Here is a 17,050-nt window from a genome sequence, read left to right on the forward strand (position 1 = left end):
CATTGTTCTAGGCAAGACATTTTTGAGGTTAGAAGCACAAATGGGCTGAACTTCATAATGTTTCGCAGAGACAGCATTGTTCAGACATTTCTAGGTGAGAAAATAAGCTAAAGAAATATTGGATTTTTTTTCCTTCTCCTTTGCTCTCTGATATGGGAAAGTTAATAAACTGTTTGAAGATGTTGTGCTAAAAATGTGAAAAGTCTCTATGCTAGTGCCTATCTTATTTTGGCAAAAGTAGTTCTCTAGGTTTTGTACCGGAAATTACTGTATCATTTTGTATTTTTTCCAGTTGGGCTTATCAGCCTTGTATTGAGTAATTAGTAGGTGTTTGTCACTTTGTTAAGTACTTTAGAGACTTAAAAAAGTATAAAATAAGTCTTAGTCCTTCAAGAGTTTGCTATCCCCTTGGGATTTTATATACACAAATGAAATAACAGTATAAGGCATTGTAATACTAAGTATGAAAATACGTGGTGTTAGACTTACAATTAGCATTTTTACTATATCTGGGTAAGGAAGACAATTTTCTAAGAGATGAATATTTTCTTGAAGTTCATATTGTTAATAATGTCTTTTTAAAAAAATTACAAAATGGTAAAATACAATGTTGCATTTATATAAAAATGGTCTGACTTGATTTGGAAACCTACTAATTTGCATTGCACTTCAGACCCTGTCTAGATTTGGGGAACCATTTGGCCACTCAAAAAGTCAAGTGTCAGTCACCTTTAAGCCCATCTCAGCCTAAACTGACAGAAGAAAATGATGAACTCATTCAAAAGTACTCCTGGGGTATATTGAAATTAAATTTTTTTGAGTATGAAAGGTAGTTGATTTTTTGTTTAATTCAAATGTGAATTATATATATAATATATAATAAATGAAGTACTGATTTTAAGTGTACTTAAATATATATATTTAATATTTAATATTTAATATATATATTTAATATATATATAATATAAGTGTACTTAAATATATATATTAAGTGTACTTAAATATATATATATACATATATGACGTGTATATATGTCATATATATGACGTATATATATATCATAATTAACTGTCCTTACTATATATATACATATATGATTACTTAAAATCAATACTTCAAATATTTTAACATAGGGAATAATTCTGAACTTGTTTTATGAACAAATAATTACAGATAATTTCCTGAAGCCATAAAGGCCTATATGCTGTTGTCTGTGCAAATGATCAGTATTTTGCACTTCAGCATTAAAAAAAAAAAAGGGTTTCTTGCACCTGCATTTCTTCTCCTCACTCTGCCATGTTCCCCCTTGCTTTCATATACCTATGGAATTTCTTCCACGGTCCCGTGTTTTCCAACTTAATGCTTGGTCTGATCTTTTATTTGCAAGAGCTTAAATTGAAAGTGTGTCCTGAGAAACTTAACAGAAGACCATAGGGGAGGGGAAGGAAAAAAAAAAAGAGAGGGAGGGAGCCAAACCATAAAAGATTCTTAAAAACTGAGAATAAACTGAGGGTTGATTGGGGGGGGTGGGGGGGTAGGGAGGGGAGGGTGCGTAATGGGTATTGCGTAATGAGTATTGAGCACCTGTTGGGATGAGCACTGGGTGTTGTATGGAAACCAATTTGAAAATAAATTTCATATTAAAAAAAAAAGTAAAGTGTATGAAAAAGCTCCGTTTTTTTCCCCAATGATTTTTTTTTTCATTCAATGTATTTTTCTTGAAGGATTGAAGGAGAAGTCCAGAAGAATATCTTCAGCTCAGTCAAAAGGACGCTTTGTCTTTATAGTCTAAGTCCTGGTGTAAGGCATTTATCTGTGGTGATGCAGCTGCATGGTCTGCTGGTGAAATCAAGTATCTCTGAAGGTTCATAATCTATAGTGCACAAATGGGACTGTTTTGGATTTGTACTAATGTAAATTGTTTACATAGCCTTTTGAAAAAAATGCATGCAACCTATCTTATATCTCAGAAATTTGTCTTTATCAATATTCTGAGAGGTTATTTAATACTTTGCTTCTTGAAGTGTGTTCCACAGACCTCAGACCAGGAGCTTATTAGATATGCAGAACCTCCCCGCCCCCCAACAAACTATTGAGTCAGAATCTGTATTTTAACCAAATTCCCAAAGGATTCATATACACATTTGCATTTCAGAAGGACTAGACCAATCCTCTATTTTTTGTCTTAGGAGTGCCCTAAAGATTTTGAAAAAAGTGAACAGGTGAGGAGGGAAAAGACATTTAATTATGAAGCATAATGCTAATGCTTTAAATGTGTTTTCTTAATCTTCATAACTCTGCGTGGTAGGTATTATTACCCATATTTTATAGATGGGGACACTGAAGATTGGAGGGACTAGGAAATAATGTTCTAAGGTTACTTAGTTGGTAAAACGTTTCAGTTCGCAGAATCCAAGCCCTCACTTTTTCCTAATAGTCAATTATTTCTTAAGGCAATTGGCATTCACCAAGTACTTATTAACTGGATTAATATTCTTTATGGCAAATATGACTTAGATTTTTTGGGAAAGTGTCTTCAAGAAGCTCTTGAGGCTTTCCTGAAATAAGGCTTGCAAGGAGAGTCATCTTAATCGATAAATTTTAAATTGGAGGTTTGATTTATTTTCTTCCATGTGTAACTCCTTTCTTTAAGGTACATCTGCCTCCTTAACTGTATCCCTTCCCTTTTCCGTTCCCTCCTCCCTTCCTTGTTCTCTGCCTCCTCTTTCTCCTTTGCAATAGCTCCTGTCAAAATAGCTGCCTCTGTTATGAGTAAGAAGGCACACAATGAAAAATATTTGATATCATGATTTTGCTACAGAAACCTGGCATTTTTCAATAGCATTTTCAGGGAAACAGTGGGGGTTGTTCATAAATGCAAAACCCAGTTTGAATTCACAGTGTGGATGGTGTACAATGTTGGTGATACAGGCTGTGAGAAGTCCCTTCCTCAAGATTATGCTAATGGTAAGTGAAGTGCTTTCAGGAGCAGCTATTTATGGATGGACTATCTCATTCCTTCTACTTTCCAGCTTCCCTCCCCATATCTGACTTCCCATCTCTACCTAGTTGCCTGGCACTTTGCTATTTCCAAGATATTTCCTATCAGGAAGGAGATCTTCTTCACATTGAAGAATTAGAAATTAATGTGTCTTCCCTTGGGTATCAAGTCAAAATGGAAGGCAACAGCCAGAGAACATGTTTGACACAAAGAGTTGGCCTATAATACATGGTCATATAATAGGTGTGTACAGTTTTTTGGTAGAGGGGTTCTCTGAATCATTACTATAGTTGACCCCTTATTTGTTCATTTATTTATATATTTATTTAACAACCATAGTTATTAAAAATTAAAAGTATTATTTGTTTCTATAATTTATTTTTTATAATTCACCTCCAAGTTAGTTAGCATTTGGTGCAACAATAATCTCAGGAGTAGATTGCTTAAGCCCCTTACCCATTTAGCCCATCCCCCCTCCCACAACCCCTCCAGCAACCCTCAGTTCTCCATATTTAAGAGTCTCTTAGGTTTTGTCCCCCTCCTTGTTCTTATATTATTTTTGCTTCCCTTCCCTTATGTTCATCTGTTTTGTATTTTAAAGTCCTCATATGAGTGAAGTCATATGATATTTGTCTTTCTCTGACTACTAATTTCGCTTAGCCTAACACCCTCTAGTTCTACCCACATAGTTGCAATGGCAACATTTCATTCTTTTTGATTGCCGAGTAATACTCCATTGTGTGTATGTGTGTGGGGGGTGTACACACACACCACATCTTCTTTATCCATTCATCCATTGATGGGACACTTGGGTTCTTTCCATACTTATGCTATTGTTGATAGTGCTGCTATAAACATTGGGGTGCATGTGTCCCTTCGAAACAGCATACCTGTATCTCTTGGATAAATACCTAGTAGTGCAATTACTGGGTCATAGAGCAGTTCTATTTTTAATTTTTGGAGGAACCTCCATACTGTTCTCAAGAGTTCCTGTGCCAGTTTGCTTTCCCACCAGCAGTGCAAAAGAGATCCTCTTTCTCTGCATCCTTGCCAGCATCTGTTGTTGCCTGAATTGTTCATGTTAGCCGTTCTGACAGGTGTGAGGTGGTATCTCATTGTGGTTTTGATTTGTATTTCCCTGATGATGAGTGATGTTGAGCATTTTTTCATGTGTCGGTTGGCCATCTGGATGTCTTCCTTGGAGAAGTGTCTATTCATGTCTTTTGCCCATTTCTTCACTGGATGATTTGTTTTTTGGGTATTGAGTTTGATAAGTTCTTTATGGATTTTGGATACTATCCCTTTATGTGATATGTCACTTGCAAATATCTTCTCCCATCCCGTTGGTTCCCTTTTAGTTTTGCTGATTGTTTCCTGCATTGTGCAGAAGCTTTATATTTTGATGAGGTCCCAATAGTTCATTTTTAAAAATTAAAAGTATTATTAAAAGCTAAATTATAAAGGGCAACGATTACTGAGGAACTGCTGTGTGCCTGGCATGGGGGTGAGAACCATAGAAGTCAACAAGACTCAGTAGTATTTTTCCTCAAGGAGCTCACAGTCCAGTTGGGGCTCTTCTTCAGGTCTGGGATCAGTTAATTTCCTAGGAGCCCAGGGAGGGGGTGCTGTGGGCCATGACTGGCTTGGCCTAAGCAGGTGTTTTTAGCCTTCCTGAGTGTCAATTTCCTCACTGAGGATATAGACAAAATCCCCCTGGAAAGGACTATTGTGGGAAGAGAATGTCTAAAATGGTTTGACATCCTTTGTTGTTATAAATAAGATAATAACCATTTGGGAAAACCAGTTTCTCATAACATCCTCAGGCCACATGTCAGACCCCTAGGTTTCCCCCTCCTCCACACTCTTCAAATCCTTTGTCTTATTTATATCACCACAGGTGACCCTCGTGGAGGGACACAGAGCACAGGCTTCTCTTCCCATGAAATGCCTCCTGATACTATTCTGCCAAATGCAACAATCTCTCTGGCTTTTTTCTCCCCCAAACTGATACACTTGCATAGGAGTCAGGATGAACTTTGGTTTTGAACCCTTACCCCAGATGGAGTGAATCAGGAGGAGGAATGTATCAGAGGAATGCACTGGGGAAAAGGAATGAGAAGGAAGTAGAATGAGATGGTGGAGAAGGTGTAGGTGATGCAACCAGGAGCTCCTCATTCACTCACTCACTCACTTACTCACTCACTCATTCACTCATTCATTCCTTTATTCAGGAAACAGGGGAGAGGATCTGGTCTGCTTTGGCCACTCACTGTTATTCCTAGCTGGCATCACTAGGATGGTGTGGATCATTAACTATTAAATAAACAAATCCCCACTATAACTCACCCTGGATCCTAATACTTAGAATTGTTCCTGTGAGAAGCAGCTCAGCAACTTAGACCATCTGTCTTAGTGAGTTTTGATTGGAGACTCACATTTGAAGCCACTGTGTATTTTCTCTGCCCACATCATGGTAGCTCTTGCTCTGCTAGGCACTCACATGAGCTTCTTATTGAATCTCTGTGTCAGATCCTGCAGAAGACAACTGCCTCTGTTTATGTATGTCTCTAGGGAGCCCTGTTTCCAGTTCCCTGAAGCAAATTTAGTCTTTGTTTAACTCAGACCATTCTAAGTGAAACTTCCAAATTTGGTGAAAATTCACTAAACTCTTTGTAGATGTCGTCACAAAAAATAAAAGATCAACACTTCAATTTATTTATAAATTACTATTGTTGTTACTGTGTTTTAATGACAGAAGATGCTTTTGAAGCCTCTTTCTTTTTCCCTTTCCATGTAGAGAATTTTCTTTTCCTGTGTCCCAACCAGTTCTTGATCCTTCCCTTTCAAAACCTCTACTCTTAATTAAAAACTATTCAACAAACAAAAATCACAAAGGCAGGTGATGTGGTTTTTCTAAACTTAGATTTATTGCACAGCACCCTGAAGAGGGTGGGAATTCAGAGATGCACTTACTTACTCATTTGATCCCCAGGGGTTCAGGAGAAGATTGCATGGTGTTATTTGTGTAGCAACCTAGTGTAAGAGGTAGAGTCCTAGAAAGGATTAGACTACTTGTAGTGTGTTATTAAAACCCCTCAGCCCTTTGGGAAATTCATTATGGGTGTCTCCTCATTAACTGGACTTTTCCATTGTGCTTTTGTTATTTTAAATGCTGAGGTCTTGCCTGAAATTTGGCCTAGTTCCCAGATGGCATAGCAGTGTGAACATGGTCTAATTTTTAGTCCTCATAAACAAAGCAGCTCATATAGACTACATTGTCCAAAGACACTCTGGTGGTTCAGGAAATGGACCTGAGCAAACCAGCTTCATTTCAATGCAAATAAATGCCTACTCTGGTCCTCCAAGGCCTCTACAGCCCTAGAATGAGATGGGCAAATAGGTCAAAGCTGAGGACCTACTCCCTGTAGATGTTAGATCTATATGGAGGAGGCACAGAAGAGCTTTGGTAAGCAGAAATAGGCAAACAAATCATTAGGGATGCCCAGTGAATGTCCCACTGAAATACAACTTTTGATTTCTTTCCTCTTGTGTATGGCTTCCTTTTGCTTTATATCTTAGCTCTCTGGAGAAGGCATATACTAGGTCTCTCTCTGTCTCTATATAATTTTAATAGTATTTTTGCTTTTTTTCAGATGTCACAAAAGAAAAGTTTTATTTGGACCTAGTTAAAAGCCTTTATATGTTCTATGCATCTAAACACCCTGGAGGAAAAAAAATTAGTGTGATTAAATTAATCTCAGAGGGAAATTTAATTTGTTCCCCTGGTAATTGTCCAAAATTAGTTCTTTGTAGACAAATTACTATTCATAGGCCATTTACTAGTTCTACAACAGTCTTGCAGAAGCTGGAACACTACATTAAATTCTGAGGGTAGAAAAGAAAACAAGGTTTATGATACTGCCAGGCAGATTTGCTCTGGGGGGAGACTGAGGCCTGAAAGCTTGCTTAGCCACTGTCTATGTTTGTGAAGTCTAGAGGGGAAATGGAGCTCCCTAGACAAGCCTGATGATGCTGTCCCTGAGTTGAAGGGACTGAGAGTAACTGCTCTAGATGGTTGAATTCATGTGCACCTTCCACTGTCTCAGTTTTGAGAGGTTCTTTTCTTTACCAAAGAATATTATAGGAAGGTTAGTGGATTCATTAATCAAGAGGGAGTCCAGATATTGCTTGTTTCTGACTAATTTCCTAGGAAAAACATACCATTTGGGAGAACACATGACTCTACAAAAGAGCTTTTATGGGCAGCCCTTGTAATTGCTCTAGGCCTCAGTTTCTTCTTCTGTAAAATGGTGCTGAAGTCACAACAGCTCATTAAATTTTTTGGAGATTATCTGAGATGATGTATGTACAGTGCTTGGCACAGTGCTTAGCCTGTGCAGGGAGACACTACATGTTAGCTGGTGTCATTGCATGAAACAGACATCATTACACACAAAGTCATACTTTCTTCATTTTGCATCCACTTCTTGGTGACACATGGGCCACACTCATTTTCCCTGATTATAACAGTGTTTAGTCTAACAGTTTTCAAACTTTTTGAGCATGTTCCCTACTTATAAAAATAAGACCGTCCTGTGCCTATTGATAGATGAATGGATAAAGATGATGAAATACTAGTCAGCCTTCAAAAAGAATGCGGTCTTGCCATTTGCAACAACATGGATGGACCTAGAGGGTATTATTATATTAAGTCAGATAAGTCAGAGGAAGACAAATAAAACTTAGATGTGGAATGTAAAAAACAAAACAAATGAACAAACAAAAACCAGCACCAGACTTCTAAATACAGAGAACAAGCTGGTGGTTGCCAGATGGGAGGGTAATGGTAGGATGGTGGAAATAGGTAAAGAGGATTAAGAAGTACAAACTTTAAGTTATAAAATAAGTAAGTTGCAGAGATACAGCATTTGGGAATATAGGTAAGAATACTGTAATAACGTTGTATGATTACACTTATTCATGGCGAACATTGAGTAATGTATGGGATTGTCAAATCACTATGTTGTACACCTGAGACTAATTTAACATTGTGTGTCAACTATACTTTATTAAAAAAAAGTAGATCCAAATATGTTGCCCAGATCAAATACCTAGTTAGAAAAAAAGAAAACCTTCCCAATATACGTATATTTACCTTGTGTTTGTATGTATAGATCCATATATACTTACATTACATATATATATATATATATATATATATATATATATATATATACAGACATATATATACACATTACATTTTATATATATATATAAATATATATATATAAATGTAAGTATGTATGTTCGTGTATATAAAGAGTTAAGACAATCTGTACATTAAACATTAATAACCGCAACTTTAAATTTCTTTGTTAAAACATACACGGAAGTTACTATTTTTTTTAATAGCCTGAAGGACTGTTGGGTGTCCCTTGGAGGACAGATGCCACAGTGGTCTCATCAGATAGGATAATCCTGAAGTTGCCTTAACCTGAAATGTCAAATGTGCAGGCTTCCTAAGGGAGTCTTGGTAGGCAAGGTGTTCCTGTATTGTTACTCACTTCATAGCATTGATCATTTTCTTTAACTGTGTCATCAGTGTACAAGTTTGTCTGTGTATTCCTGCCTCTCTTCCCATGACTAGAATACAAACTTCCTCCGGGAAGGCTGGGACTTTGTCTATTCATATCTGCAGTCCTGGCTCAATGACAGTGCCTGTCACATGAAAGGCCCTTAGTCGTATGAATGAAGGAATGCTGGGGACAATGTGCCCTCCCCACCAATGCCTTATTCCTATTGGGGATCCCAGGCTCAGAAGAACATTATGAAGATGGTGGTGGTGGTGATGACAGTGCGGTTTATTGATGGCCGTCTGTAAGGCCTCGTCTGTGGCTTGACCCGCAGTCAGCAGTGTTCACAGAGGAGCACTATCATCTTGGCCTGCCTCCCAACCTTGAGGGCTATACACTCCTCACTGGGCACCATTTGACTAACACTGAGGAGTTGTGGTTCTGCCTGGGGTCGGTGAGGCGCCACACACCCAATCTCCAGGCTTATGTGCCCCGTGTGTGAGTTCTTTTGGGACCTTTGCATAACCAAGGGTGTGTCACATATTTCCTGAGTGGTGCAAATGTCTTTAGGCCACTTCCTTTTTTATGCAAGTGTCCTGTGCACACCATCACATTTTGGGTTTTATTTTATGGTTTAGAGATAATTTCTCTTTAAGAGTCAGGACTGTTTCTCCTTCTGAAGTGAATATTGTACCATCTTTCTCTGCCTCCTCTTATGGCAAGAATGTTAGGCTCTTTCCCCCACTCAAGCTCCCTGACTGTTACTTTTTACAGCTGTCACGACATAACAATGTTTCATCAAATGTGGGAAGATCTGAGAGGGCTGAAACTGTGGTGCTCATTGCGAAAGCTCCTGGGGTTTGGCCTGTGGGATCACAGACGCAGGCAACGTCCTGGGACAACCACCAGATGCGTTTTGGCTTGGCCTTCTGTGACTCATTCCTTAAGGCAAATATAGAGATGAAAGTACACTATTATATAAAAATGTAAACTGATCTTGTATATATTATTAATGTTCTTAACTGGTATTTGGTTGATTGGGCGTAAAAGAGAAATTGAGTCAAAGTGACTTAGATAATAAAATAAGTGAATAGATAAAAAACCGAGAAGTCCTGAAATAGGGCAAGCTGGCCTCAGGAGAGGCTTGGTCTAGTTTCGTTCTCTGCATTTCTTGGCCCTGAATCTTCAGTGTAGATTTTATTTCTGGCAGCCTCCCCACTCAGGGTCCCAAGATGCTGCCAGTGATTCTTAGGGCTCTTTGCTTCCAGGTTGGAATTCAGTAGGAAAGAGAAAGCCAACAATTCTAGCAAATTCCCAGAATTGACATGGTTCACGTGCTAATCCCTGAACTCAAGATTGCAATTAGGAAGATGGGCCATGTATTTAGTTTTAGCTATTCTGGGTTTGACCCTGGAGTTATCGATGAGAATTGAATCTATCCTGACCACAAGACTAAGAAATTTGCAGCACTGTTAGCTCAGGGGAAGGGAAAAATAGTCAAATGTCTGTTACACCTAGCATTAAAATAAGACTGGATTTGTAGCACTAAGTTTGTTTTTTGATATTTGATTTTTATGGCTGATGTGTCCCACATTTCCCAAATATTAGGCTTAGTTTCCATTTCTGGTTGTGGTGTCCATAAGTGTTTCTGGCTTTCTGCCTTTTGGGCATATGGTGACTTGTTCTGATCAATGAGTTTGAGCCTTTGGGATGAAGCATAAATTTATAGGTAAGAAACCCTTCAGAGCATTCTCTTTCCCTCTGGAACTGTAATTGCAAGTGTCTGAGATGGTGGCTGGTCCATTGTGAGTAACTATGATGAAACGGTCTCCCTGCTGGCTCATGTTGAATAAGTAGCACGAGCAAGAAATAAACCTTTATTATTTTAAGCCATGAAGACTCTGGAGTTGTTTCTTACTATGGCATTGAATTTCCTAAAACCATTTGGATTATTTGGGGACCCTTCACAGAAATCTTATATTTGTCTAATTCTTTCAAAGTAAAACTCAAAAATGCTTTCACATCTATGATCTCATTTAATCTCCACAATAGTCCTATAAATATGTAGGTGAGAAATATTATTAGCTCCATATTTCCAGTGGAAGAATTTAAGTAAACTCCCCAAATGCTCGGTTTACTAATTTAGCAGTGTTTGTTATTTTCTCTTTGCTTTGTTTTCTTAAGCAATACGATTACACAATAAAATCTCATTATAAAAAATAATGCCTCTCATTTTGCTAATATTGAGTTTGATGTTCCACCTCTGAAGAATTTATCATTTTTACTTTACTTTTTCCTGTACCAAATAGTTAATGTGAAAATGTAAAGGACTTTGGCCAATGCTGCTTCTGTCAGAAAGCTAAACAAAAAGAGTGGTTATTTATACTATTTACTTGCATTGAACTTTGTCAGGGACCAAGAGAATCACTCTTGAGGGGGTCTGAAAGAGAACACGGGAAACTGTAATCATACATCAGGCAATAGATAACCAGAGCTCCTACAGCAGGGGTTGACTCAAGAGGAAAAGGTAGATATACGGTGTTATTTTCCTTGGTGAGAAAGTGGCAGCAGACCAGAAATTCAGAGTGGAGGCGAGAGCAGGGGATGATTGATCTGAAAGCAGAAGAGAGATCTGCTTTGCCCTGAATTGGGGAAGTACACTGCTGAGGAGTGGGCTCTGGAAGCAGAGTCCCTGGGTTCAAATCCTTGTTCCATCACTTATCTGTTATATAACCTTGCTTATACATATTACTTAATCTCTCCAAGCCTGGGATTCCTCTTCTATAGAGTAAGGATAATAGTACCTATTGCATAAAGGTATTGTGAAGATAAAATAAGCTGTAAAATTTAAAGTTTTCAGAATAGCATGCATAGGAAGAGCTTGATAAATACCAGCTGCTCTTTTATTTTATTATTATTATTCATTGTCAACCTTTTTGTCACCCTCTGTTTTAAGCCACCCATCATCTCTCACCTGGACTAATTAAAAAACCTTCTCATGGTCTTCTCTCATCTATTCTTGTGTCATTTCCAACTTGTTCTCCACTCTAGCTACTGTGATATTTTAAAATTAGAAGTTCTTCAGGTTACTCCTTTGTTTAAAGCCATTCAGTAGTTCCCTCTTCACTTAAAATTTTAGTCTTTATGATAAACACCAAATTCTTAGTATGTCTTTCAGGGAACTTCTCTCTCTAGCCTCAGTTTGTGCTGACCCCTTTACTACAGCCTCATAGTCCCCTTTTTAGAACCCCAAGTGAGCCATCTTTTGCCTACTTTAGGGCCTTTGTGTTAATATATTTTAGAGGAGCGATGTTTTTTTTCCCCCTCATCCTGATGTTGTCTTCCTGGTGGAGGGATCTCTACTGTGGCAACACTTTTCTCTCCACCCCTTTACTCTATGGTGGAGTTACTTATTCAATGTGTCAATCTTGCAGGGATCTCTGGGCCTTCCCAGCTCAGCTCTGTCCTCTTCCTCTTGGAAGCAAGCTTCCTATAGAGAACTGGTGTTCTCTGATATTCCTCTAGGGGTAGAACCTTTCCCACTACATGGGAGGCCTCCTGTGGTCCAGGATTGCCTATGACATCTTGGGGTCAGTTAACTAGCCCACCTGGTTAACAAACTAAGTTTGTTAACAAACTAACTTTGTTAAACCACTAAGTTTCTAAGTGGTCCGTGGTAGAAAAGAAAAGTGCTAAGAGGATAGAAGTAAAGATCTTCTGTGCTATATAATGGCATGAATTGTAGTAAAATTTGACTGTAAGCCAATAGGTTGATCAGTGAAGTGACTGAATATTTAAGGTCTTATCAATACCTACGTCCTTGGACAAGCAGTAGAAATAGAACCACTTTTTCCCTTTTGATTGAAAAAGAAAGGTAAATGTGTCCAGAGATCCTCCAGGAGGGGGAGCACTCATTCTTTGTTCCCAATCATAGCTGTGAGGGTTTGCATCATCTGTGACTAAGTCACAACAGAGCCAGAAGAACAACACAATCATTGCTATATGTCAAGTTAAACAAATGGAAGAAAATCGTCACAGTCCCCATTTGGCATTATCACTTTATCCCACACAATTGTCTTTTTACCTATGTGGAATTCAGTTTTGTAGAAGATTTTCTTTACAATTCCTGTCATGGTTTTGAGCTTCCCAGCAGATGTTCCATCTGTCCTTTTACAAGATACAGACTTAACCTCATTTTAGTTTCAACTTAGAAGAAAATATAAAACAGTTAAGTATATGTGATTTTTTATTAACTGCTTTTTCTCCTTAGCTTTCCTCCTCCCTATTCTTTTCTCCAAGTCCCTACCTCAGAAACCTGTTACGTGATTAGCAGCTCTCACAGCCTTTCTTCCAGCCCACACCTTGAGTTGATAGCTCACTGCAAAATAGTCATCATCAGCTTACAGAAGAGTTTGCAGGACATGACTGTGCATCAGACCAACTAAGCTGGGAATTCTCCGCTTAGCACTTCTCTTACTCTCCCACAGCTTCTTGCACAGAGCTAGACACACTGATTCCTGGTAAATTTGAAAAATGGCTATTTAACAGGGGACCGTATTTTCTTTAAACAGGTAGCAGCGATTACTAGGAGCCAGTGTAGTTTGACTTAAAACCAGTCACACAGGCTGAGTTTTAAAATACAAGTGGCTGAAAAAGCTTATTTTTTTAATTAAAAATGTTTTTCTGTGTCTGTGGGGTTTTTTTTTTTGTTTTTTGGAGGGAGTCTTTAGTTTTGTCCTTTATAATGTGTTAGTCTAGGGGCATCTGGGTGGCTCAGTCAGTTGAGCTTCTGACTTTGGCTCAGGTCATGATCTCATGGTTCGTGGGTTCGAGCCCCGTGTTGGACTCTGTGCTGACAGGTCAGAGCCTGGAGCCTGCTTCCGATTCTGTGTCTCCTCCTCTCTTTGCCCTTTCCATGCTCATTTTCTGTCTCTCTCTGTCTCTTAATAATAAATAAATGTTAAAAAAATTATAGTGTATTAGTCCATACAGCTTTGGAAGAATAGCTAAAAATTGAAATTGTTTTAATTCTTTTTAATGTTTATTTATTTTTGAGAGAGAGATGGAGACAGACTGTAAAGTAGGGGAGGAGCAGAGAGAGAGAGAGAGGGAGACGCAGAATCCAAAGCAGGCCTTAGTCTCTAAGCTGTCAGCACAGAGCCCGATGTGGGGTTTGAACTCACGAAGAGCAAGATCATGACCTGAGCAAAGTTGGCTGCTTAACTGACTGAGCCACCCAGGTGCCCCTGAAATTTTTTGATGACACAAAGCTAGGAGGAATATTTAATACTTTGATAGTATATTTAAAATTATTTTTTTCATTAGATTAGTATAATAGGAATATATCAAAGATGTCAATATTTGAGAAAATCAATGGTAAATGTTTAGGAAGGGAGTATCTGATTTCATAGTGATTTATGAAGAAGTGATCTACATATTTTAGTTCATCAAAACTCAATAAACAGTGAGCTACAACTGCCAAAATGCTGATGAAGTTTTAAGGCATGTTAATACAATATTCCAGAACACAGAACATCAAAGTTTCTACTGTACTTGGATTGGTTGTGTTTGGTTTTGGGCGACATGTTTTAAGAGAGATGCAGAGAGGCCGGGATAGATCTAGAAGAAACTGATCAGGAAGAGATGCTGATAAAATAAGTCATGGAATGGCTGAGGGGTTTGAGAATGTCTGGATTAGAGTAAAGATGATTTGGGGAATCCTAGGAGTGGTCTTCAAATATTTGAAGGTTTCCAACATTTAAAGGGCTTAGACTTTGTCTGGGGGACCTGGGGGATGGAATTTGGCACATGGTAAAAAGTTACGGAGAGGCAGATTTGGGTTTCTCATAATAAAGACCTTTCTATCAATTCCAGTTCTGAAATAGAAAGAGGCTGCTTTGTGAGGTGGTCAGTTTTCCATCACAGAAGACTTTTAAAGACCTGACTAGGATTCCCCTTGTCAGAATTATCTAAAGAATGGGAAGGTGGACCAGATGATCTCTAGTTTATTCAGACTTCACGGCTCTAAGTACAAGCTCAGTGTTGCATACAGTAGGTGCTCAAGCAATATTTGCCAAATGAATGAATACATAAGAGTAAAAAATTTCAGAGGCAGACTCGTACTTGATACATTTTTAAGTCATGGTATATTTTATGGCATTGGACAGTAATTTCAACTATATAAGGAGAGTGTCATTTTGGGAAAAATGAACACCTTGGGCCACATAGAACTTAAAATTTTCTCGGTGATTGGTTTATGTGTCTCATTCTGGCATAATTCATGTTCATCCTTGTAAGTTTTAGAGCTATTTCTGATAAATGAGCAATGCCTTGCCCCTATCTAACATGATGCTATTTTTTTTTTCCAGGATAATTGTATCCACACATCCAAGTACAACATTCTTACCTTTTTGCCAATTAATTTATTTGAACAGTTCCAAAGAGTGGCAAATGCCTATTTCCTTTTCCTTCTGATTTTACAGGTAATGTTTAGGTTGTATTTCTTAATCATCAGTTTGTTAGAAGTATTCATATAATTGGAAAAAGTTAATTCACTTAGCTAAATGTTCATGATTAGGTAAAACCCTTCTTATCAGATTTTGAATGTTATTATTGCTGTTTCTCTTTACAAATGTGGGAGGGTCAGGAATGGGTAAAAACTAGTACATTCATCATTTTAAACACTGAGGTCATTTTAGAATGCAGCCTTGCACTTTATTTGAACCACACCAGAGCCTAATAATTACTGTTCATAGCCTTCCTCCTTTCTTTATCTCCCTCTTGTGTTGACAGTATGGGTGTTATCAGAGTTGAGGCAGTCTAGCTGAGTAGTAGTCAGTGGAAGCTAACTGGGAAAATTTCATTTGCATCTAAGAACAATAACCTATTTGTGTGTGTGTGTGTGTGTGTGTGTGTGTGTGTGTGTGTGTGTAAAATATGTTATATCTTGTCTCACTGTAGAGTGACTATTTTTTGCAATTTTGAGAGGTTAATTGGTAGTTAATAAACTTTCTTTTTCCTCTCAGCTGACTAAAACTTGGGCTTAAAGAAAATTTTAGCTTTTACTGATATTTTAGCAAAGAAAAGAAGGCATAAATCAAACAATACACATACATATAAACAGTTCATGATAGCCAGTTATTTACCTAGTATTTATTTTAGAGTAATTTAATCAGACCAAAGTGGTACATTCAGAATGTGTTAATTTTAGGAGGTAAAAAGATGGGTTAGATGTGTGCAGTCAAGATTAATAACTTTGAGTACTATTTTTACTTAATTGAATAACTATATTAAGGACCTTTGGCTGTAAGTGGCAGAAACCTAAATTCGTTTAAGCAAAATAGGAATATATTTAGGAATATTTCTCATTTTGTGTACGACTGGATACATGGGCAGACTATTTCAATAGGATGTGACTGTTCTTAAAAAAATTTTTTTTAATGTTTATTTAACTTTGAGAGAGAGATTGAAAGAACCCGAGCATACAAGTTGGGGAGTAGAGAGAGAGGGAGACACAAAATCCAAAGCAGGTTCCAGGTTCTGGGCTGTCAGCACAGAACCCAATGCAGGCTCCAAGTCACAAACTGAGAGATCATGACCTGAGCCTGAGGTCAGCTGCTTAACTGACTGAGCCACCCAGGTGCCCCAAGATGGGACTTTTCTTTCCTCCATGTTGGCTTTACTTTCAGGCAGGCCCTCTCTACCAGGTGGTCTCTGAAAGCTTTAGACTTTTATTCTCCTGGCTCCAACTCCAACGTGAAAGAGAGATAGGGAGACAGAGAGAGAAAGAGAATGAATCATTTTTTTTTGGTTGTTTCAGCAAATCTTGGGATTAGCTCTCCCTGGACTATGCTGAGTTACATCGCTATCCATAAATAAATCATGGTGGCTTAAGAATTTGTAGCAATGGTTGACTTGCTCTAGATCACATGCCAAAATGTGGAGCCAGAATGGAATGAGTCTGCCAACATTGTATGGACTGAAAGTGGAAGAGGGGGAGTGAGATAGTTCCCTAAGGTGTACTTGAGAAGAACTGAATGCTGAATAGGTACAACAAAACAAAACAACAATAAAAACTCCAGAGTGAATGTATACCTTACAGTTTACTGAAAAGACTTTGGAATCCAATATTTCTTTTGTTGCCCCCTATGAATTTGCTTTTGGTTTCTTTATATAACTCTTTACATCATTCCAGACTTTTGAGCTCATTGCTCTAATGGCTTTCTTATGTATAGTCAAAGGCTCTTGCTCACAGAATTTTATGTCTGGAAGGAGCCTTTGGGATGATTTAGTCCAGCCTTTTTTTTTTTTTTTTTTTTTTTTTTTTTATCAAGAAATGAGACCCAGAAAGGTTAAGTGATGTGTAAATCTTTTACAATGAGTCAGTGATAGAATTAGGACTACAATCTAGCTTTTCTGCCACTCAGGCTGATGTTTTTATTGGTATCACAGAGGCTTTTGAGTTTTTTTTTTCCT

The 17,050-nt window shown here is 37.9% G+C and overlaps 1 protein-coding gene across 20 annotated transcripts in view; it reads left to right on the forward strand.

The window, feature by feature from the left end:
- Positions 1-17,050, forward strand: part of ATP8B4 (ATPase phospholipid transporting 8B4 (putative)) — a 257,258-nt gene that overhangs the window by 62,681 nt on the left and 177,527 nt on the right. For 12 of the 20 annotated variants that reach the window (XR_009264158.1, XR_009264157.1, XM_058737764.1 and 9 more), the window contains one exon: positions 14,944-15,057. The exons of 3 other annotated variants lie outside the window; for them this stretch is intronic. Coding sequence is in view for 11 of the 17 variants with exons in the window: in XM_058737764.1 (XP_058593747.1) it covers positions 14,944-15,057 (114 nt within the window). In the remaining 6 variants the exon portion in view is untranslated. 5 more of the 20 variants (XM_058737774.1, XM_058737775.1, XM_058737767.1 and 2 more) reach the window with 5 other exon arrangements.

This window comes from Neofelis nebulosa, chromosome 7, assembly GCF_028018385.1.
Source record: "Neofelis nebulosa isolate mNeoNeb1 chromosome 7, mNeoNeb1.pri, whole genome shotgun sequence".
Taxonomy (NCBI): Eukaryota; Metazoa; Chordata; class Mammalia; order Carnivora; family Felidae; genus Neofelis; species Neofelis nebulosa.